At 39.8% G+C, this 25,595-nt stretch overlaps 1 protein-coding gene across 3 annotated transcripts in view; it reads left to right on the top strand.

Annotated features, from left to right (window-relative positions):
- The first annotated feature begins 18,592 nt into the window (after positions 1 to 18,592).
- The window catches only part of abhd17c (abhydrolase domain containing 17C, depalmitoylase), a 49,436-nt gene continuing 42,433 nt past the window's right edge, over positions 18,593 to 25,595 (top strand). The window contains exon 1 of one of the 3 annotated variants that reach the window (XM_059952582.1): positions 18,593 to 24,583. In XM_059952582.1, the coding sequence (XP_059808565.1) occupies positions 24,123 to 24,583 (461 nt within the window). In that variant the 5' untranslated portion in view covers positions 18,593 to 24,122. The remainder of the gene's footprint in view (positions 24,584 to 25,595) is intronic. The other 2 variants (XM_059952583.1, XM_059952581.1) reach the window with 2 other exon arrangements.

Genomic DNA, 25,595 nt, shown 5'->3' with positions numbered 1-25,595 from the left:
CAGTTCTTGGATGAACTAGCACAACCCTAATCACTACGGCTTAGTAACAATATGTCCACTTTGTATTCAAGTGGACCATGTTTTTTTGTTCCAATTGTGTTCTTTCTTGTCAAAAATATGTATAATTTGTGGTAACTTTATGGTTTTCTTGTGAATCCTACTTAAATGATGCTATGTCCCTGTGATGTTGCTGCAAATAAGCTTCTCATTGCACTAGTGAATGCCTGTACTTGTACATATGACAATAAACTTGAATTTGACTTTGCCCTTGACCTAGATGTAGAATGATGTTTTTAATTGCTGGATCATATTGAATGGCAGAGAAAGCACAAAAGGCCAAATTCCTGCTTTTAATTCTTATATTCTTATGATACAACTTAGCAAATGGAGTATTTTATACTTTAAGATCCATACTTTGATACTGTTTGAGAAAACTTATATCAGAGTGCACTACATTTGTTTTCCTAGTATTTCTCCAATGGATTAAATAAGCAGGGCGTCACCCCAATGTGGGTAACATTTTCCAGTAAGCTGGCTAGAGTTTTCTATGTGCTCATATCAGCCTGTGTTTATGATTTCTACACCATAAATCACAAGGTTTATTTAAAAATGGTTTCTGAAAATACCTGCTTGCAATTTGTGTGCAGACAAACCAATGGGTTGAAGTGTATTTTCTCATTAACTCTGTGTGGCCTTGAATCCATGGATTTAGAAAGAAACATACAAAAAAAATGTTTATCATCAATTCCTTTTGAATTAGGTTCTTAAAATTGGTTCAATAAAATGATGCTTAATTTGGTAGAGCACAATTAAAAGAAATGGGAGCAATGTGAGATGGTGAAATTTCGAGAGATGCTGACAAGACTCCCCGAAAAAAGATTAGGTCTGTTCTCGATCATGCATTCTTACTTAAACAGATAACGCAGAGTCCATGCTTTGAAATCCAGTGCCACAGATTGGTAAACCCTGTACTGAGATGTGAACTTGGCCAGGACACTATGAGAAAAGACCTACAAAGATAAATGTGGATACAATGTTTCTCCCCAAACATTTTTGTACAGGACATCTTATATGTCCTTGGAACACAATTACAGTGAAAGTCCTATTATCCATCAATCCCATTTTTTCCTGCATCTGTAATATTTTAACGTTGTAATATTTTTCATGCTCCATTTGACTCAGCAGGGTCCTGGTTTTGCACCCACCTTCAACTCTCCAGGGTCCAAGTTTCCACACTCCCTTCAATTTCACCAGGGCCCAGTTCCCATGCACCCTTTAAACTCATGTGCAGTTCATCTTAGTCCAAATCTGCAAATTGTTTCACAAAATCCCAATCAGCAGTATGCCAGTTGCAGCACATTTATTGCAACTAAAGAGAGTGAAATCTGACCAACAAATAGCAAATGAAAAGACAGATTAAAGAAGATAGCAAAAAGACAAACAAAAAGATTGAAAACATAATTTACTAACCATAGGAAGGAAGCTTCACTGATGTCATAGATGCAGAATTTTTTTTTAAAATCTCTCAGGGTGGGTGGAAAGAAAATTCCTGCAAAATTAAATTTTCCAGTAATTTATGATGAATTGCCGTTCACAGGATATTGCTTCTTCACAGCTGTCCACTAGGGAAACGTGGTGATGGGGGTGAGGGGGGGAAGAGAGGGAGGGAGAGTGATGGGATTACCACCAATATCTACACTCACTTTATTAGGTGCCTCCTGTAACTATTAAAGAAGTCACTGAGTGTACGCTTGTGGTGGTCTGTTACTGTAGCTCTTCAAGGTTTGATGTGCCAATCTCCTCTGACCTCTCCCATTAACAATGAGTTTTTACCCATAGAACCACCACTCACTGGATGCTATTTGTTTTTCGCACCATTCTCTGTAAACTCTAGAGACTGCTGTAAATAAAAATGTCAGAGATTGGTAGTTTTTCAAAACACTCCATCTAGCACCAACATTCATTCCACAGGCAAAGTTACTTAGGTCACATTTCTTTCCCATTCAGATGTTTGATCTGAACAACAACTGAACCTCTTGACCATGTCTGCGTGCTTTTATGCATTGGGTTGCTGCACATGATTAGATGTTTGCATAAATGAGCAAATATACAACTGTACCTAATCAATCAGCCACTGAGTGCTAATTACTATCATTCTAGCACATGTCTACTTGGAATTAATGACTATGATCATAGAAATAATCTTTAAGGACAGAAGAATTTAATTTTACATTGGAAAGGAAAATTCTGGGTAAATACAGTATACTTTTTTGGAAAGCACTAACCAATATTAAAATATAAGAATAATAATATATAAAAATGCAAAGTTAAATGTCAAATATATAAAATTTATGATTTTAACTCCATTATGGATTGTTATGGTAAAAATATCCTTTGGATCATGACCACTAATGTAACAGTTTTAATGGAAAATTAATATAATCTGACTTTTCAGCTATTTCATATCCCTTTCCTATTTCTGATACTGGATACCTATAATATTTCATTTTTTTAGCATATAATCATTATCTAGAAAGACCTTCTTCAAATTTTCCATATCCATGGCTAATGCCTTTCATTAACCTTTTCATCACTGGTATAGTGATGTGACAAGTATAGATACTTGTCTCAAAAATCACAAATCTAATTTGTATGTTTTGAAAAGCACAATGACTGACATACACTTAGTTTAAAATATTAATACGTTAACATGGATGTAAGGTTAGTGCATAATTATTTGTGAAGCACCCTTTACCATTATAGATATAGCTCGCTTCACAGATATGATACATTTCTGTTTAATTCAATTAGGTTAAAGAAATCTTACCAGTTTGTTTAAATCATGGAACCCAAACAAAATGCATAAAAACATTGAAGGATGCCTGGCAACACACATGGTGACCCACATTACAAAATCTAACAGGAAATACAAATATTGTCAAATAACAATTAATGAGCCCAGAGTAATATAAGGTCATGAAAAGCAGTGACATTAAATTACTTGGACTAGTTAATTACTTGATAAACCTATTAACTTTACCAAAGGTGCTACAAATAACCTTCAATGAATGTCCTTCTAATCATCCTTCCATTCCCTCCAGATTAACTTTATAGATGTTAACTCTCCAATTATCACAATAAAGTGCACCCCCTTTTCCCATTCCCCAACATTCCCATTATGGGATCGCTTTCTATCCGTCCCCTCTATAGCCTATGGCATTTTCCAAGCCCCTTCCTTTCACAATAATGGTACCCACAGCCATCCTTTACAGTCTTCTTCCCTACTCATTCAGATCTAGTCTCCAACATACTCCTGTTCAAATTGAACCCTCCACAAATGGAGGGTTAAATGGAAAGGCCTTTGCGCAAGTTTAGATGCACAAGTTGTATTCTACTATATATGTCTGGAAATTATGAACTAAACTGGCATTACTGCAAGGCCACCTTCCCTCCTCCTCCTCCTCCTCCTCCTCACACATGCAACCATGCATAGCTAAATGTGATTTAGCAGGTTACAATTTCTAGCACTATATTTTATATCAGAATATACAGATTAGTGCAAAATATCATAGCAGTATGAAAGGATCAGACATTGAACTGATGAATACTCTGACAGCTGCAGTAGCAACGAAAGTGAATTTGGACATGAGATTAGAAAAACAGAAAGAATAAAGGTCTTCACCCAACATGCCATAAATTTGTGAAATTCGTTTTTAATGGCAATGTGCTAAATGCAATTCAGTAATAGTATGACACTAAAGGAATTAAAAATAGTGGGATCTGGGTGGATAAATGAAATTTGAAATCACTCCAATGAGAAGGGTAAATCTCAACATGGATTTGGTTAGTCCTATGGTCTATTTCCATGTCATAACATCTGCTAGTGAAACATTAATAATAATGAATAGAATAATAACAAAGGGAATGTGCAGAATGTACCACAGAAATAATGGGGTTATTACATGTTGTTTGTGGTTTAAATATTACCGACGGGTCCTATTCTTCAAATAGTTCCAGAGGCCATTCAGATCCTCCTGAGAAAATAGATGGTTTAAATTTTCATTCAAAAAATTTCATCCTCAAAAGTGAAGAATTCCACCATTGAGTTTAGAGATGAAGAATATGCGAATCATTCAGCTCAGCACATCCATAACAGCAAAATATAGCTATCTGGTTTAATCCCACCTCCCTGCTCTGGGTCAGTACCCTGCAGGTCTTGGCTTGGTACTGTTTAAAAGCGGGGAGGGTTTTTGCCTCTCACACCCTTTCCGGCACTGAGTTTATGACTCCCACAAGCCTGTGGTTGAAAATTCTTTGTTCTCATAATCATTTTACTCATGTACAGTTTGTCCTAGCATGTAAAGTCAGTTCTGGCTGACTGGATGGATGGGATCTACAGTGAGATCCAACGACCAAGAAGGTAGGACAGTAATGTTCTGTGGAAAACACTGGGCATGACAAGGCATATAAGATGTCATGGTCATCCACACCTACTAAGACCCAAGTTTCTGATGCTTGTTCATACCACTGGATCCAGACTTCTGAGGTCGAGAGAGTGGAACTGCCCCAGTGCAATGGCTTTTCCACTTCAAAAACTGCCCCACACAGGTTTCCTGTCATTGGCAGACACAATGGGTAACCACCATCACAGTATGCTCTCTGGTTTTTAAAAATATATTTTTATTGAAGGAATGACACAATGCAGAATACATAATAACTGTATCTAGGCCCTTTAATTCTGCCCCGAGCATCCTCTGTTTCCACCTATCCCAGCTAAATTATTTCAACACTGGAAATGTCCTCATAAATCTCCTTCACCTTTCTTCAGAGCAATCAGCAAAAAAAGATATACTGATTGTGGAAATCTGAAATAAAAACAGATGATGGCAGAAACACTCAGCACCCATGGAAAGAGAAACAATTAACATTCCAGATCCCAGACTCTTCTTCAGATCTGGAGAAGAGAGAAAGTAAGTGTGTTTTCAGTAGCAGAGAAGGTCAGAGTAGATTGGGTAAGGAGAATACCTCTGTTAGGGTGAGACTGGATGAGTTAAAGTAGCAATTAAAGTCAGATTACACTCGGTACTACACTCAGATTACAATTAAAATCACACTCTTTATGTGTTATGTTTTGCTAATATTAAGTCTGTGGGACATAAGCAGCAAGCCAGACTACTCCCATAGAACGAAAAAACTGAGGCGAAGTGATGATAAACAGAAATGGCCATGTATAGACAAAAATATTGGCATATTGGCCTTTATTGCAAGTTTTATTACAAATGTACAGAATGGTGGTGAGCCATAACTCAAGGACTGTACAGTTTTTGATCCTCTTATTTACAAAAGGATATACTAACACAAGCGGAATTCAGAAAAAGATTCATAGGCTAACTCCTGGAATGAAATGATTGTCTGATCATTAAAGTTAGACCCATATTCTTTTAAGTTTAGAATAATGAGTGGTGATATTGGAATATATAAGGCAATTGTTGAGATGTTTTCATTAGTGTGAGAGTTTTGAAAGAGAACATATAGTCATTTAAGGGGGTGCCAATTTAAAATACAGTACATTTTCTTCTCACAGAAGGTGGCAAATCTCTGGAGTTTGGATAATTTAATATATTTAAACAGGGGTGGATACATTTTTGATTAATAAAACACAGAAGAGAAGTTGAGGCCTGGGGCAGACCAACCATAATTATATTGAATGGCAGGGCAAGCCTGAGGGGCTAGGTGGTCTACAACTGCTCTTGTGTTCCTGTAATGTGGTTACCGAAACTGTAGGCAGTACTCATGCTGAGGCCTGACTGTATTGCATTCAGCTCCAGTGAAACCTTCCTACTAAAGAAAATCCTTCTTACCCACTAGGACTAGTGGCCAGTTACCTTTAAGGACCCATGTGTATACATTCCAAGGATCATCTATTTCTGCACATACTCAGTATCCTTACCATGCATTACACCAGTCAGAATTAGCTTCCATTTTCTACATTTCTCTTCAAATTACACCATTTAAGTATTCCTAAAGCTGAAAGTTTTATTCCTCTCCAACACATCACCAATCATTTCTAAACTTTTTTCTTGCATGTAACACTACTAATAAAAACTTTCCAGTTACAAAAGAACAGATCAATTATTATCCCCATATTTCTACCACTGAGTCAGATACAGGAGCATTCACATTCTGATCTCCGTTAGATCCTATGCATCTTTACATTATGAGCAGCTCAAACATGAACCACACTAGTCAGGCATGAGTAGCTTTTAAACAATCCATGATAGCATTTTCTGATTAATCTCTCTAAATGATATTTCAATTATATCCACCATTTAAGATAACAATATTATAAACTATAATCATTCAATTCAATCTTTCTTCCCAATTTAAGCATACTACGTTAGCAGTCCTCCAATTCTCTAGCGCTACTCCTGTAGGTAGGGAGGATTGAGAAATGATACAGTAGTTGTTTTTGGAACTTTAATGTCATGTGTCTTTTTAACATCTTGGAATATATTTTGTCTAGGCCTAATGAGTTATCCACTTTCTAAGATGCTTCCAATATTTGACTACATCAAATAACTACATCAGCATTCATCCTTCAATTCCACCAATCCCTACTCTTTTTTTATAAAGACAGTGGCAAAGTATTAAGAACTCTACCCTCATCCTTTGGTTTCACACTGAAGTTATCTTTAAACTTAACTTTTAGTAATCTTGTTCTTGGTGTATTTACAAAGCACCTTTGGATTTTGTTTAATGTTACCTATTAGCATTTTGCCCTCTCTTTACTTTCCTAATTTATTACTCACTACCACACTTTATATACAGTATACATATATTTTTTTCAGGGCTTGTGGCAGTGTTAATTTCTTAGCATTTGACATGATTTTTGTGCTCATTACAACTTGAAGCTTAATGCTATCAAGACAGTGGAGATGAGGATTGACTTCTGCCGACAACATCCTACCTGCCTCTCCCCTTGGAAATTAATGGTCAGGCTGCGTCTGTGGCTGAGCCATTCAAATTGCTGGGAACTAGCGCTACCAATGCATTGAAGTGGGACAAGCACATTACGCTCATCACTAGAAAAGCCCAGCAGCGATTCTTCTTCCTACATCCGCTTAGGAAGCATCACAGGGCATATCCTGATAAAATTTTACTCAGCCATCATTAAGAGTCTTGTGACCACCTCTATCACCATTTGGTTTCCTGCAGCCTCCTCCCTCTCCAAGTCCAGATTGCAGCAAGTAGTCCACTTAGTGGAGGGGATTACTGGCTTCATTAAAAGACCTGTTCATTGCCAGAGTGAATAAAAGAGCAGGAAAAATTACTGTTGACTCCATCCACCCTAGCAGTCACATATTTACCAAATTGCCATTAGGGAGAAGCTACAAGTCCATCACCACCACTACAAGTCATCTCCAAAGCTTCTTTCCTGTAGCCATCTAGCTTCTCAACAAAACTAACTCAGGAGTAATACCCCATCTTCCCCTGCACAACATCTGTTAAATGGTCTTTCCTGCTCTCCTTGTTCTGTTGATCATTATTGATTGTTCACATTGTTTGATTATTGATATTTGTGCATATGACTGCTCTGCTAGTTGTTGTTTGCACTATTGTCTTGTAAATTGTTGGTTGCTATTGTGCTATCTGTTATGGGATTATGCCTAGCACTGATCCATAATCATTTCTGGTGTGTTTCATAAAGTGAAACATCATTCTGATGTTTTCTCTTACCTGTTGTTGCTTCCCCAGCCCTACCCTGCTCCCTAAAATTAAACACAAAATTGCCTGTCCTTTCACTAAGCTTGCTGCACAGTTTAAAACAAATGGTCTATGAATACAATTTAGAAGTTCTGCTTTCAATGTTTTTTTACTGTATTTTGTATTTACTGTATATCCAGTTAATAATTAAAAATTCCCCATTGAGAATTAGGAGCAAGAGTAGGGTTCTTTAAATCTACTTTATCATTCCCTAAATGTCAACTTGCTCTTTATCTCAGTAGAAATATTTTCCCTTATCTTCTAGTTGAGCAAACACTTTAAGAATTTTGTATGTTTTGATAAGGTCTCTTCTCATTTTAATACTCACAGTCAAATCAGTCCCTTCTCATATACAATCCTGCTTTCACTGGAATCAATCCAGTGTATCTTCCTCTAGGGCATACATTCTTTATTAGAGACCAAACTGTAATGAATACACCACAGTGCTTCAGCTGCAGTCTCACAATGGCCCAGTAGAATTGCAGTAAGATAAATTTTCTCCTATAATAAAACCCTGTTATTATTAAGACTAGCCTACCATTCGTCTTCTTAATCACTTGTTCCACCTGCATCTTGGCCTTCAGCAACCTGTATGCAAGTTCACAAGTCCCTTTAACCATCAATCTCCCACTATTTAACAAATATTCAAAAGGGGTTGCCTTCATCTTTTCCACATTCCATTTGCCATTTTCTTACCCATTTATTGTTTATCAGAATAAAGTCTTACAAAGACTTACAAAACTATCCAGAAACACATTTAAATCACAATTTAGCATCCATGAGATCTAGATTCCATTTATATAATCTGTAAAATGCTTAAAAGAAATACATCTACGGATAAGTCATGATAGCACAAAACTATGCAGACTGTTGTATGAACACATTTGCTTCACAAGTAACTTTGCAGGAGGAAATAATGTTATAGATTCATAAAGTCATACAGTACAGAGACAGTCTCATCAAATTCATGCCACCACTGATGTCAGGCAGACAATCTCTAAAGAGTATTGACAATGGCTGGGGCCGCCCGTCTTATAAAGACAATGTCCTGAAGAAGGCAATGGCAAACCACTTCTGTAGTAAAATTTGTCATGAGGCCATTATTGCCCACATTATACCACATGGCACATAATGATAATGCTGATGCACATCCCAAGCTCCTCAGAGGAGCAATGCAGCTGAGCAGAACCTAACTTTCTCCAGCTGAGCGGGACCAGAGAATGAAAGGAAAGTGGTGCCTCCATTGAGGTGAGCTGGGCCATTTCCGTTCTGCCCGCGATGAGCTGTCAGAAAAATGTCCCGTCCTGTCCAAGGAAGGGAGATCTGTGACAGGTTCCACCATTCCTCCTATGTCTGCTACAACCATGTCTACCTCCTCCTGGGGCCAACAGCAACATTCCTTTGGAGCCTTTCCAGATTCTGGTGTAGCAGGCAATGTATGGATCTCAGGTTAGCAAGACAGCTAGTTCTCCTGGCCTGCCTCAACCACTCAGTCAACAAGATGGAAGACCACTGGACGCTGGGAGGACCTGCCACTTCACTCCTCCCATCTGTTCACATATAGACCAGAATACCCAGACTATTCAGTTTCACCTTTTCATTTTCCTGAGTTCCTGTTGATCTTAGGACACCCCTAGCTGGCCATCTACAACCCACAAATTGACTGGTCCATTGGTACACTCCATGAATAGTCTTCTCACCACCTGAGCTGCCCAATTATCCATCTCTCACAGGCCGTTTGTCTACCCACCTCTCCCTATCTGTCCTGAACTCCTCCCGAGTGTGCAGATCTGCTAAACACACAAAATGCTGGAGGAACTCAGATGGCCAGGCAGCACCTATGGTAAAAAGTATTAAAAACGTTTAGCAGACCTGCTTCACAAACAAGAGAAAGTCCATCTAAACCACAACCAAACTTCCCTATACAATATATTCAATTATAGTTTCAAAACCTCAGTAAATCTAATTGAGAGGAGCTTGCACCAATAAATCATGCTAACTACCCCTGATCAATCCCTACTTTTACAAATGCAGATGAACCATGTCATATAGATATCCCCTCCCCCCCCCCGTGATTTTCTTACACTATACAAAACAGCCTGGCTTATTGCTGGTAACCTTCTTGATCAAAAGAACTATTTTTATTAGTCTCCATACTGGCAGCAAATACATTAACTTTTAACTGCAACTCTAAAAAGCTCCAATGTGCCAGTTAGTTGTGTCACTGAATTATAGAATAAGATCATCAAGGGTTAATCTAAACACTGGCTAGTCATAGCAGTGTTGTTCCTCACCCATTCAATGTTCCCGTGCTCTCCAACAACTCTATGAACAAGTCTATTTATAGACTAGTCAAGCTAATTTGGTATTATTTACATTATCATGCATTACTGTGCTCTCAGCTCGTAGGTAGACTGTAGTGTAGATCTGAACTTCATCACTGAAATTGTACCCTAACCTCCTGCTAAGCGATTATTCTCTTGGGAGCAACAAGATTACTCTATGATTTTAAGAACAATAACTACATAGTGAATTGTAAGGTTTCTCCTTTATATCCAGGCAGCCATATAATTACTGCGTTTTCAAAATCATTCTTATATTTGTGATCTGCTTTAGCAACTTTCAGTTCCTTCATTATGTTAAACAGTAATTGTTTTGCAGTTTATTATTTTGCAATATATAACATGTTGGCTCCCATGCAAAAGTTACTGTTACATTTCTTTTTAGTTGTCAACATCTGAATTGTAATAAATTGCAGAATTAATGGATTTATATACCTGTTTATTATAATACTGTAATTATGAATATTATCCTAGCTTAGCTTCCGGATTAGATGGCACAACCGAACGCTTGAGACAGCTCACCGCTAGTTAAAAAGTTAAGAAATCCAACTAACAACATCACTAAAAGCTTTTTTTCTGAGATAAATTGTGTTACTTTATTAACATAAACACTCCATAATGGTCACTGCCAATCTCCAGGGTGCCGCAGCCTTTTGCTATTCCATTGTTTGGTCAATTTTTGTTGGGATCTGAGGCGAGACTCAATTTCACCTGCTCTCCACAATGGTCACTGCTCTTTCCATGGCGCTAAGGCTATGAAAACTGCCCCAGCTGCTGTGCTCTGTGCCCGCTAATATGATGAACTGATAAGCAAGGCTTTGGGCCTTTTCTGGGGTTCGGATATAAGGACTCCATTTGGTTCAGAATGTTGTTGTTCACTTCAACTTTATCTGTGTTTAATTTTCTTTCTCTTGTACATTGGGTGTTGGTTTTTAAATTTTTTTTCTTTAATTGCGTTTTTCGGGCTTCTTGCTTTGTGGCTAACCACAAGGTTGTAAGCAACCAAATCTCAAGGTTGTATAATTTATACACCCTTTGATAATAAATGTACTTTGAAACTTGAATTTTTGAATATTGAGCTGTTATACTAATTGGTTAAGTTATCCATACATCTTTTACGAATTTCTTCTCTATTGTTGTTAATGAAAGCTGCAACAGTATTGACTCACCAAGAAATAACTGCAGTGCCTCATCTTTCTTTTATCATACTAAAATTAAAAGCAAAAAGAGAAAAGAACAAGAGAACCTCAGAAAAAAGACTGTAGTGGACACCAGTATTTTGCAGTCTACTCAAATAATAGAATGTACGGAGAATTAGACAAGAGGTAATTTGTCCCGTAATCACATTGAGGCACAAAGTAGAGTTCTAGTCATTTCTGCAATACCTGATCACACCCAGGTTCGCACTGGGAACTGCACCTCTCTTTGTATCATCGGGCTCAATAAGGCAAAGTTCAAATTTGCTACTGTTGTTGATCCATGCTGGATAACCACTAGACAAAAGGAAATAAATAAATACTAGCTAGTGAGAATTCAGCCTACCCTTGATATCTGCATGATGGATTGCCTATTAAAATATCAATTCATCCTCACACTTGAAAGTCGAATACGTATTTTGTACTTTTTGAAAGTCTTGGGAAAAAGAGGAAAAGTAAAAAGAAAATCAATTCAATTCTCCTTATTAAACAGATTTTCTAGGGGAAGAACTCTATAAATATATTATGATTTTGCAAAAAGATCTCACTGAAACCCAAACAATGTAACATATTAATGAGGCTATGTTTATCTTCCTGTCTTCAGTTTCAGTCATCAGATTGCTGAAGACAATGGGAATCTCACACTGGAATATTACAGAAAAAAGGTCAGTATAGTTGCGGAGAGGTGCAGCAGTTAGTCCTGCTACCTCACATCTCCAGACACCTGAGTTTAACCTGATTTTGGGTGCTACACATACAGAGCTTAGTTGTTCTTTCCGTGACTGTGTGGGTTACATCCAGGTGCTGTAATTTCTTTAGGTTGTGCTGATGGTTTAATTGACCATCATAAGTTTGTCTGAGTGTAAGTAAGTGGAAAAAGTCTCAAAGAGTGAATAAATAAAGTTGGGGGGGGGGAGCTGGGAATGCTCTCTTAAGAAGATGCATATCCTCCTGTTGTAATATGTAAGACATCAACCTAGCAAAGACCATTTCCATCATTAAAATACTTCATCAAAAAGTGAACCTTAAATTCAAAATCTTGGCCACTATTTCTATTCCTTTGATTGTTTCTGGGAAGTTGACATTTATTTGCCAATGATTTTGTGTATGATCATTTTCCTGCCTGCTGATAGGTCCTTTGCTATATTGTATTCATCGCCCAGTTTCCTAATATGTAGAGGCACCACCACCTCCTTCTCTTTACTCCACTGTTGTCTCCTATCAAATGCCTTCTTCCTCAGCCCTCTACTTCTTCCACCTATCACCTCCCAGCTTCTCACATTATCATTCCCTTCCCCACATTCCCCATCACCTGCCAGCTTGTATTCCTAGCCCTCCCCATCTTCTTATTGAGTTCTACCTTTTCCTTTCCAGTTCTTATGAAGAGCCTGGACCTGAAACATCAACTGTTTACTCTCTCTGTAGACGCTGCTTGACTTGCTGAATTCCTCCAGCGTTTTGTGTGTGTTGCTCAAGATTTCTATCATCTGCAGAATCTCTTGTGCCAACACAAGAGATTTTACAATAAATGCCAATATGCTATCTACCTACTTAACTATTTGCTTTATCTATATACTAGTTTTTTGTGTTTCATTCACAATTTCTCTTTATTTAGTGACAGTCTCCTTTTTTATTGAGTTATTTAGAGATAGAGCATGGAACCGGCCCTTCTGGCCCAGTGAGCTGCCGCATCCAGCAACCGACTGATTTAACCCTAGCCGAATCACAAGACAATTTACAATGACCAGTTCAACTACTAATCAATACAGCTTTGAAATGTGAGAGGAAAATGAAGCACCCAGAGCACTGGAGCTCAGGTAGTCACATTAACATGGAGAATACAGACACTCCTTACACAGTGTGCGGGAATTGAACTCTGACGACCTGAGCTTTAATAGCATCGCACTAACAACTACACTAGTGTGGTGCATTTTGATTCTTCTTCCTAGTTTCCTACATTAAGTTCCAAATCATCCACTTTTTTATTTGTTTATTTTTATTTAGAGGTACAATGAGCCCATACTGACCAATTACATCCATATGAACAATTAACCTACTAACTCATACATCTTTGGAATTTGGGAGAGAACTCACACTGTCGTAGGGAGAACAAACAAACTTGTTACAGACAGTGGAGGAATCCTTATCTATGACATGGATTCTGTTTTCCTCTCTCCATTGGTACATCCTGATGTACTAGCATTTCCTATGGCCCTTATTTCACATGCCTTTGTCTGTATTCTCTCTCCCCCTAACTGCGTAATCTAGCTTTTGTTCTATGCTTTGCTCCCTTTCTATAACTGTCCCATTGACCCATTGACTGAATGACCTCTACCGTTTATTGCCAGTTCAAATCTGGGGTCAAGCTATCATAGATACCTCATGACCTATCCATTCCTTCTCCACAACTTAAATCTAACTTATTTTCTTTTTCCCAGTCTGACAAAGGATCATCGGCCTGAAGGATTAACCTTGTGTTGTTTTCCACAGATACTGCCTGATTGCTGACGATTCACATTCTCTGTTCTTGTTTCAGATTTCTGGCATCTGCTGCTTTATTGATTTTAGTAGATTTGGAACAGATCTAAAAGGCCAAATGTACAAAGGTTCAAAAGTTCATTTTATTATCAAAGAATGTATGCAGAATACAACTCTGAGATTCACCTTCTCCGGGTAGCCATGAAATACAGAACAACAATGGAAGTAATTGAAAGTAAAAACATCAACTCCCTCCCCCCCATGCACAAAAAGGAAACAAAAAAAATGCAAACCCAAAACCTTTCCAACCCTTCCCTCGCACAAAAACTAAAAAGATCACCCACCTGGAAAACTCCAACCCCACCCCATCACAAAAAACATCTCCCACAAAGAAAAAACATTGACAATAACATCAAACCCTCAACTGCCTCTCTCACACACAAAAAACTAACAGATCCCCCACACAAAAAAACACCAGTCCTTCTGTAGAGAGTGACCGCTGACCCCCCCCCCCCCACATACTGTCTGTGATTTATTTGCCTGGCATATCCCTCAATCGAGCCTTACATTCAAGGCAGTGGAATTATCCTGGATCAGTGAGCAGAGCTGAGCTAACATTAGGTGTGCATAAAGTTGAGGTACCAGTCTAATGACATGACTACATAGGTCTACTTATGTGGCAAGCAGTGAAAATAGCATGCAGTAAACCGGAATACATGATCTCACAACCAACGTCAGACCAAAGCTGTTGTTTGGCTACATATGCGGTGCAAGTGCAAGAAAATCCTCTGTGATGGCCAGGACCAATATCTTTGTACCAAAAATAAAGCTAAAGTACTTAAAATTCTATTGATATGAATGCAGGAGGAGAGAAAGAATAGACTGAGCTTGTTTCCCCTGCAGCACAGAAGGTTGAAAGGAGATCTTAAAGAAGTGTACAAAATTATGAGGTAGGTAGTTGGAATCTACACCACATAGCAAAGGCATCTGAAAACTAGAGGGCATTGATTTAGCACAACAGATGAGTGGTTCAGTAGGGATCTGAAGATTAACTTCTTCACCCAATGGTTGATTGAACTCTAGAATTCACTGTCTATGAGTGAAGGAGACAGAAGCCTTCACAGTAGTCATAAAGTATCTGGTCAAAAACTTCAGTTGCCAAGATGTTGTGAGCTATGGATCAAATGCAGATAAACATAAGCAGCCCAGTCAAACCTGATGGTTCCTAGGAACATATTGGGTCAGATGGGTCTGTTTCATTGCTGTATGACTCTATGGCACCAGAACAGATCTTCCACTGACACCCATCTGCATTTGCCAAGAGATTAATCCTTAACTGCCCCACTCTAAGCAAAGTGCTAGCAAATGCAAGTGTGCCAGTGGGTTTATCTCAGAGTTGACCGAGGTCCTGCCAACTTCTGTTGATTAACCTCGCACGGTGGTGGATTCCCTGAAATACGGCCTTTATAATAAATGAGAGAAATAATTTCCAGAAATGTTAGTCTGAAGCATTTATTTAATATGCTTACATTTGCTTAAACATATATTACATTTTTAAGTATATTGTTTAATCTTTTAATTTTTAATATCTTTTAAACAACTTTGAGTTATTGTGAATGTCAGATGTGTCAAAGCTTCATTGAACAGATGGGAGCCAGTTTCCTGCTTGGAAAACTGTAACTCAAACTGTGCTGAAAGAACATCTTAGCTCACCAAATGGTGTTCTGGAAACATTTCTGCACACATGTACACACCCTTGTAGGTCATGACGATACAATAGCCTGGAGGAAAGCATGGAATGAAACAATTACCTGGAATAAATATTTAATTTATGAGCAATAATCAAGTCTTCTGTGTTGAACTTCCACAAAAGACGTGGAAAGCTCTAAGTGAGATCAAACTGGCATGGTCACGCAGTCAAATGGTTTCATGGACGTTCACAGAATATGACTGTAGTTCAAACCAGATTACAGATAAATATCTCATATACTTGACAGCCACATTGCAGAGGAACATTCTTTTATCAAGGCTGGTTAAACAAGCTTAAACTGGTCATAATTTTTGCTCAAAGTCAATCACATGAAAGGAGATTTAAGACCTGAAGGTCAAGATTAGCCTCAGTGAAATGAGGTGTCTGCTCAGTGATCCTATCACTTGCTGAAATAGTCTAATCTGTAAGGTGATGTGAAGCAATGGTTATTCAACTTAATTTTAAATTAATTAGTTTGTGGGTTTCAGTCTTCTTAAATGGCTTTTTTTTTTAATGCACAAATGTGGAAAGCACCAAGATTGATGTTTCTTTAAAAAAAAGGCCCCTGCATAAAATGTCAGGATTAAATCCAACATGGAATCCACTGTGCCAGAATTAACTTTTTCTTTGCCTTCAACAGCTCTTGTAATTATGGGAAAAAAGCTGAAAAATTACTGCAAGACACATTCTGTTTCATTTGCAACCCTGAGCATAGTGTATGTTAAATGGGATCAGTGCGTTTTAATTTGATTTGTTATTTAGAATTACTGCTTTCACATTTTCACTTTCATAAATTTGTATTCTTTTTCTGCTATTAAGGAGACCTAATATTTTAGCTTTGCTCACAGCATTGCTCTGTTGAAATCATGTGACAATAACTAAATTTTGCAGAATCCCGTGTTTTTCTGTTCCTGTTATTGCGAGGATGCTGACATCAATATCCACATGATTTTGGTCCATCATTTAGCAGAAGTACAAATTTGGATTAATTTATTGATTTATTTAGGTAGCTGTTGTACAATTCCAAAAAGTAAGGAAAGATTATGAATTGATTATATGAACATTTTTATTATCACTGACATTATGGACATACCACTTACCTTTGCATTTGTTATAAACAAATGATGGATGTTGTAATGCAAGAGGCGGACAAATTATAGACTTTGAACATAGAACAGTACAGCACATTTCTGACCCTTTAGTTCAAAGTGCACATATTGTATGTCATCATATACAACCCTGAGATTCATTTTCTTGCAGGCGTACTCAATAAATCCGTAATAGAATACTAACCATAATGGGATCACACCAACTTGGGCATTCAACCAGTGTGTAAAAGCAAGCAAACTGTGCAAGTACAGAAAGATAGAAATAATAAATACTGAGAACATGAGATGAAGAGTCCTTGAAGATGAATCCGTAAGTTGTGGGAACATTTCAATGATGGGGCAAATGAAGTTATCCCCTTTGGTTCAAGAACCTGATGGTTGAAGGGTAATAACCGTTCCTGAACCTGGTGTTGCGAGTCCTGAGGCCTACTGGCAACAGCAAGAAGAGTGCAAGACCTGGTGTCCTGTGGGGGCGCGGCTTATTCTGATTGTTGAACGTTGTTTCCAACGTGATTGGTTAGTTTAGAAACTGTAGCTGCTTGGCGTCCAGTTTCAAATATCCTGGGTATATAGTGACCACATTGTTTCTCCCTTCCTTTAAGGGAACTGGTGCACGTGACCATTGGGGAGGTATGCTCTGCACACACTCTTAACTAAGTACACTTGTTGAATGTATACATGTTTGTTAAATATTCAGCTTTGTAGTGTCTGTAACTTGGAAACACAAATGTTTGGTTAAATTTTACTAATAAGCCCTTCTTGGGCTTCCAGCCAGGTACAGGTATCAATTATAACTGACGTTTCTGTGACAAACATTGCCATTTCATCAGGAATGATGCCTGGGCACGTCTAGTCTAGTGGTATGTATTCCCCTGTAGTCTGTCTCTCCTGATTAGTTAGTCCGCATTCAATCCGGCTTATGCTCTTCCACCTTGCTTACAATCGACGAGGACTAACCAATCAGGAGGGACGTGCTACGGGGTTATAAATACACTGATTCTATATTACACCTAGGTGGTGGGGATCCCTGATGATGGATGCTGCTCTCATGTGACAATGCTTTGTGTAGATGTACTCAATGGTGTGGAGGGCTTTACCTGCGAAAGACTGGGCCTTATCCACTATTTTTTGTAGGATTTTCCATTCCAGGGCATTGGTGTTTCCATACCAGGCTGTGATGCAGCCAGTCAATATACTCTTCACCACATATCTATAGAAGTTTAGTCAAAGTTTCACATCATGTCAAATCTTCGCAAACTCCTAAGGAAGTAGAGGTGCTGATGTGCTTTCATCATAATTGCACTTACATGCTGGGCCCAGGATAGGTCCTTCAAAATAAAAACACTAAGGAATTTAAAGTTGCTGACCCGCGCCACCTCTAATCTTCTAATGTGGACTGGCGAATGGCTCATGCAGCTTTGGTTTCCTACGTCTGAAGTGAATAATCAGCACCTTGGTCTTGCTGACATTCAATAAGAGGTTGCTGCTGTGCCACCACTCAGCCAGATTTTCAATGTCCCTTCTATGCGCTGATTCATCACCATGTTTAATTATCCAACTCCAAGATCAATCTAAACCTTCACTCCATCTGCTTATCTAAGAGTCTCCTGAATATCTCTAATGTATCTGCCTCTACCACCATCCCTGGCAATGCGTTCCTTGCACTCACCACTCTCTGTGTAATAAACCTACCTCTGACATCGCTCCCATACTTTTCTTCAATCCCCTTAAAATTATGCTCTCCTGTATTAGCTATTTTCTTTGGAAAAAAGGCTCTGGTTTTTCACTCTGTCAATGCCTCTTATCATCTTATATTTATCATTTATACTTATCATTTTATAGATTACTTCTCATACTCCTTCACTCTAAAGAGAAAAGTCCTACTTCACTCAACCTTTTCCTATTAACATGCTCTTTAATAATAAGGACCACCTTCAATGAAGCTTCCACTTCCTTCCTATAATGAGGCAGCCAGAACGGAAAGTAATACTCCAAGTATGATCTAACCAGAGTGTTTAGAGTGGCACCATTATCTTACAGCCCATGAATTCAATCCCCCGACTAATGAAGGCCAATCCACAGTACAATTTCACAAATCACCCTATCTGTTGTTTTGTAACCTCAAAACATTAAACTAATACATAGGAAGACACGAGTCTCAAAATGTGAGTCTAACTTTAATTTAAGTGAGGCATGCATTTATCATGTGTTAGTGTGATGATATTATGCAATTCATTACAGGTTATATATATATTTAACCTGTAACAAATGATTTAAACAAACGAGAATGCTTAATCAACCAATATATAACCAAGATTACTCAAATATTACTGATATATTAAATACAAAATGCACCTCAATTACATACACAGCATACTATATAAGTACATAAATATGACATCCACAGCATAATAAAGTTTAAATTGTCCCATTCAGGCCTGAAGATTTAATTACTGTGGAGGCTTTCTTGCTCTTGTGAGATAACATCTTTCCTGACAAGGTGATTACTGTGCTTGGCAGGTGAGATTTGTGGCTGTGAAACAATCCCAGGTTCTGGGCCTCTTCTGTGGTAGCTGTAGGAATTGACTTTGACACTGCAGGAAGGGTTCTCTCTGCTCTGGACCCTTCCTTCACTTTTTCAACTTCTTGTCTTTCTTTTCCTTTTCCTTCTTTCTAGGACGTGCATCTTGATTTTGGGAAGGTCCATTTAGTTCACTGGAGTATTCTCTTATTAATTCTTCTGTTGCTCCCTTTACGATCTGATCTCTCTTTTTGGTTTCCTCATGCACAACATCATCCAACAAATTGTCTGTTTTCTGATCTCCACTGACTCCTTACTTTTTAGCCTTCCATTCCTCCAGCTGGGCTCTGGTCTTTGCATCTACTTTCACAAGCAGCTCTTGTCGCCCACTTAAAAGCTCATGCAGTAACACAGGGTAGATTCTGGTTCTTTTAACTTACAAAACCCAAATGCTTGCAATTATCCTGAAGTTCCTTGAACTCTTTCATCTTACAAACAAGTCACATTGCACAAGTAACGGTCTGATTAACATATCAAAAGCTTTCTCAGATATGTTGCGTACAAAAACTGTTGTAGTCAGACCACTGCGGGCATCACTTTCACAATTCCTCTTAGCAGCATGGTCCTTCCTTGATCCAATATGCTTTCCAACCAAAGGCATGGAGTTTGGCACCCATACTGTTCATGGTGTTCAGCATGGAGGCAGTTGTGGCATCATCCAATACCTTTCTTAATTTGCTTTCAGTTGGTTTCATTGCAGGGTAAGTGGCATGCGAATTGTGGATGGATCTCCAATTAAGTTGTAGTTGTCTCAGCCAATCAATGAAGGACACATACAAAGTACTGGTTCTCCTGTTTTTTTACCACATACAAGCTCAATGGAGCTTTTTGGTCGTTCTATTTGACTGTTAACTTTTCCCCAGTGTAAGTTCTTAGTTAGATATCTGCAGGCTTCAGTTTAGTATCTTTGAAATGCTGCTCAAACTCATTTTGTGGAATGACTGAAACAGTTGAACCAGCGTCCAATTCCACTTTAATTAATTTGCCATTCACTTCTGGTTTAAGCCACATTGCTTGTCTATTGCTAATTTTCACAATGCAAATCTTAAGGCTATACAGTCCTGTGTCACTCCCATTATTATCAGCATTTCATCAACAACATGCGGATTAGTGCTCTTTTTGAAACTGCAACTTGACTCTTTAAGCTTTTCCTCTTCTCTGTGCTGTCCATTTATTTTTGTCTGCCTGACTTACTCTTTGTATGTGTCCTATTTTGTTGAATTTTCTACAAATTTTGCCTATAAATCTGGATAGAACTGGTGTATGTGAGCCCATGTCACTATGGTAACACAATTTGTTCAGCCCTCCATCTAGACAACTTTATTCACACTCACTTTCCTTCCTGACTGTAACTCAGTTAGCTGTGTCTGTCTGTTATTTCCATTGATCAGCAATTTCAATTGCTCTTTTAGATGTAAGTTGTGCTCCAATTGGAGCCATTTTTGAATGCTTTCTTGTAAGATTCCACAAACTAAATGATCTCTCATTGCATCAAGCCCATCATTGAACTGACAATACTCAAAGTATTCAATTCAACTACATATGCTGAAATGGACCCCCCTTCCTTATTCTGTTTCTGCAATCAATGACAGCTTTGGTTCTAAATGTTCCTGTGTTATTTTCAAAATAACAGCAAAGCTCATTTCTAATGGTTTGGTTGGAACAAGTTAAACGTCAAAGCAAACTGTATGCCTTTAAACCTAATACACTCAGCACAATTGGTACTCATTTCTCATTGGCTATTTCACTTGTTTCAAGATACTGTTCAATTTGGTCAGTATACATGAACAAGTTAACAATTGTGTAATCAAACACATCAATCTTTCTGATGTAGTCAGACATTTCTGCTTTTTAAAATTATCACCCAGTATTCACTCTTTATGAATCTATGAATTTTCTGACTTTAAAAAAAAACTTGATTGTGTCTTCCCTTTTTAAAACTCAACTATCTCTGCACCTGCTGTGCTGTTTTTTTTTTAATTTGCCATGCCTCACTGCACTTCAACAGGATGGTAGCTATCTAGATTTGTTTCAAAAATAACTCATTGCCACTGTTACATTCTGTAACTTCAAAACATTAAACTCATTCAAAGGAAGACACGGCAGTCTGAAATGTGAGTCTAACTTCGTGATTACTTTAAGCGAGTCACACATTTATCACATGGTAGCATGATGATGTTTGCAATTCACATATTTATATATATAACCCATAACAAATTATTTAAATGAATAAGAATGCTTAATCAACTACTATATATATACGATTATTCAAATATTACTGAAATATTAAATACACAACATGATCAACTTGTGTAGTAAGTTTGAGGTATCTATGGACATGGACCCCAAGATTCCTCTGATTCTCCACATTGCCAAGAATCCTCCCATTGACCCTGCACTCTGCTTTCAAGTTCAACCTTTTTAACATGTATCATTTCACACTTTTCTGGATTGAACTCCATGTGCCACTTATCAACCCAGCTCTGCATCCTATCAATGTCCCAATGTAACCTATGACAATCTTCTACACTATCCACATCATGTCATTTATCAACTTACTAACCTGTCCTTCCACTTCCTCACCTAAGTAATTTATAAAAATCAGAAAGAGCAGGGATCCTAGAATGGACCACAGACACTGCCTCTGCAGAACACGCCTGGTCACCGACTACCTACTTCCACTTTCAGCCTCTTGTGGGCAAGCTAATTCTGAATCCATGCAGCCAAGTTTCCCTAGATCCCTTGCCTTATAACTTTCTGTAGGAGCCTACAATGTGGGTGGCATGTTAACGGAGCAGTTAGTGCAATTGCTTTACAGTGCCACAATCACCAAATTGGGGTGTGATTCCTGCCACTCAGTAACTTTGTACATTCTCCCCATGACTACTTGGGTTTCCTCTGGGTGCTCCCACTTCCTTCCACATTCTAAAGATGAACGGTTAGGGTTAGAGTTAATAGGTTATGCATGCTATGTTGGTGCTAGAAGTGTGATGTCATCTGCAAGTCCTTGCTAATTTTATTTGCTGCAATGACACATTTCACTATATGTTTTGATGTAATGTGACAAATAAAGCTAATCTTTAAATGAGGAAACCTGTTAAGTGTCTTACTAAAATCCATATACACAACATCTACTGCTCTATTTGCTTTGTTACTTCCTCGAAGAATTCAATCAGGCTTATGTAGCATGACCTATCCCTCACAAAGCCATTCTGATTAACTCTAATCAGCCTTGCTCCAAATGCTCCTAAATCCTGTATCTAAGAATCCTCTCCAATAGTTTGTCAACCAAGAATCCTGCAAAGGATTTGTGATGATTTTCTAAGCAGCCGCACAGAACTTGGAATCTCACCTGCCTAGAGTTCAGATAAATTGGACTTGATTCTCAAGGTTGTGAACTGAAATCCCCCTACAGACATGAGAACAGGATTGACATATCTACGGAGGGATGCACTGACGAAGCTTTGGGTCTCAATGCAGATGTCTAGCTGGAGCAGATTTCCATTTCATATGATGAAGATACTGCTCTCCTCAGTTGGATTTTTTTTACCCACACCCCCTCTGTTTCCCAAACACCCATGCTCACCCCATCTTCCCGCTGCCTAAACAGTGATAGCTCCTTTTGTTCTAACTCACCACCCCATGAGCCTCTGCATCCAACACATCCTCCAGAACTTCCACCATCTCCAAAGGAATCCTATCACAAAATATATCTTTACCTCCCACCTCCACTTCCATAGGGATCACTCCCTCCGTAATTCATGCACCCATTCATCACTCCCAGCACTTAAGTGAAACACCTCCCCATTCATCTCCTCCCTCACCTCCAATCAGGTCCCAAAACAGTCCTTCTAGGTAAGGCAACACTTTGCATGCAAAGCCTGCTGAGGTCGTCTATTGAGTCTGGTGCTCCCCATGTGGCCTCCTCTACATTGGTGAGACTGTTTGTCGAGCACAACCACACCATCTGGTAAAACAGAACTTCCCAGTGGGCTAAACATTTTAATTCCCATTTCCATTCCAACATGTTGGTCCATGGCCTCCTCTTGTGCCAAGGTGAGGCCATAGTCAGTGTGGCGGAGCAACATCTTATATGTTGTCTGGGTAGACTCCAACCTGTTGGCATGAATATCAATTTTTCCTGGTATTTTTTTCTTCCTCTTGCCTCTTCTATTCCTCACCCTGGCCTCTTACCTCTTCTCACCCCCTTGGTCCCTCCTTCATCCCTTTTTCCTACGGGCCACTCTCCTTTCCATTTAGATTCTTTCTTCTCCAGCCCTTCACCTATCATCTTCTGGCCATTTTCCCACCCTCCTCTTCAGTCTTGAAGAAGGATCTCAGCCCAAAGCGTCGACTGTTTATTCATTTCCAAAGACGCTGCTTGACCTACTGAGTTCCTCCAACATTTTGAGTGTTGCTTTGGATTTCCAGCATCAGCAGACTTTCTCTTGTGTACATTTTTGTCTTTGCTATCTGTGGGATCTTTCTCTGTATTTATGGATGGTTTCATATTCAAAGTTTCTGGTTTTAATAAAGCGTGAGGAGACTTGCTGAGGTACTAGGGGAGCGACATGAGGGAACCTGGTTATTGAATTTGGCGCTGGCGGCCCGCCCTCAGCGCGGGCGCCCAATGACCGGAAGTGTCGCCTAGTCGAGAGCGCGGATCGGCGGCCTGGCCGCCTCGCCCCCTTCACTGTTCTCTCACCGTGTGTGCGTGTGTCTGTGGAGGGACGCGGCGGGCCCAAACTGAGCGACGCCCGTGACAACGTACCCGTGCTAATGAGGGCCATTTACCTGTCGTCACCGTACGAGGCGGGCGCCCGCGGCAGTGACCGTTATTTGGCGGCCCCGCGCGTGCCCGCTGCCTGGTAACGGAACGGGCCCGCGGGCGGGCGCCTCAGGATGAATGGCTTTTCGCTCGGCGAGCTGTGCTGGCTTTTCTGCTGCCCGCCTTGCCCGAGTCGGATCGCGGCCAAGCTCGCCTTCCTGCCGCCCGAGCCCACCTACACGGTGCTGGTGGACGAGGCGAGCAGCACCTTGCACCTGTCGGAACGGGCCGACTGGCAGTACTCGCAGCGGGAGCTCGACTCCCTCGAGGTCTTCTTCACCCGCACCAGCCGCGGCACCCGCATCGGATGCATGTTCGTCCGCTGCGCCCCCAACTCCCGCTACACGCTGCTCTTCTCACACGGCAACGCCGTGGACCTGGGTCAGATGTGCAGCTTCTACATCGGCCTCGGCTCCCGCATCAACTGCAATATCTTCTCCTACGACTATTCGGGTTACGGAGCCAGCAACGGGAAACCGTCCGAGAAAAACCTTTACGCTGACATTGACGCAGCGTGGACGGCGTTGAGGACAAGGTCAGAGCGTGGTGCAAATGTGTTTTGAGGGGGCGGGAAGGGGCACTCGGTGGAACGGAGGCAGAAGGAGAAGCTGATGCTTGGGAGAGTGGATGCAGTTGATGCTAGGGCACGGTGAAGGGAGATGTGGTCGGCCACGGGCTCACGTGAGTGGGGGGAGAGGTGTGGCCGAACCACGGGAAAGTCTTGCAGAAGTTGTGCACGCTACGGATGCTTGGCTGCCACAAGGGCAAGAATGAGGTTTAGAGGGAGTTCCCCTCTAAATGGGAGCGGCATTGCTAATCAGCTGCAGAAAGGGGGAATGTCGTGGAGGGATTGCCAACTGTACCAGTGTAATTCAGAAACAGGAAGGGAGCAATCATTTTTCTAAAGGGAGTAAAAACACTATTCTATATTGCCTCTCCTCTGCCCCCCCCCCCAATCTCCAGTAGCAACAAGGGGGCTGAAGAGCAGTTTGGAGAGGTGCAAAAGTAACAGGGCTGTTGTCATGGGTGACCTACACTTTCCAGATATTGATAGGTGCCTCCTTATTGCAAGAGGTTTGAGGTGGGCTGGAGCTTGTTATTGGGAAGGATTCCCAGTATGTGGACAGGCTGAATAGAGGAGAGGCCGTACTGTATCTAGTACTAGATAATGAACGTGGTTAAGTGATGGATTTCTCTGTGGGCAAGCACTTCGGAGAAAGCGACCACAATTCCCTGACCTTAAGCATATTTTGAACAAGAATAGGAGCAGATGGTATTGAAAGTATATAATGGGGGGGGGGGGCACTTTTGGTTTGTGCAGGATAATTTTTTAAAGTGGAGAAGTCATTGCCATGGGGCAGTTCCATTCATGACCTTGTGTATCCAGGCCCAGTAGTATGAGTAGTCGTCACAAACTGGCATCTTCCTTGGTTGTAGTGGGTGACAGATGCCCTGTTTATTCCTTGTCATGCCCTTTGCTCTCCATATGTTGTTGCAGAACTGCATTCACAGCTGTTGGATCGCACCCTTGGTCTCATAGGCCCAGT

The sequence above is a fragment of the Hypanus sabinus genome, chromosome 28, assembly GCF_030144855.1.
Source record: "Hypanus sabinus isolate sHypSab1 chromosome 28, sHypSab1.hap1, whole genome shotgun sequence".
Lineage (NCBI taxonomy): Eukaryota > Metazoa > Chordata > Chondrichthyes > Myliobatiformes > Dasyatidae > Hypanus > Hypanus sabinus.
The sequence above is the reverse complement of the archived record's forward strand: the minus strand, read 5'-3'. Positions and strand labels throughout refer to the sequence as shown.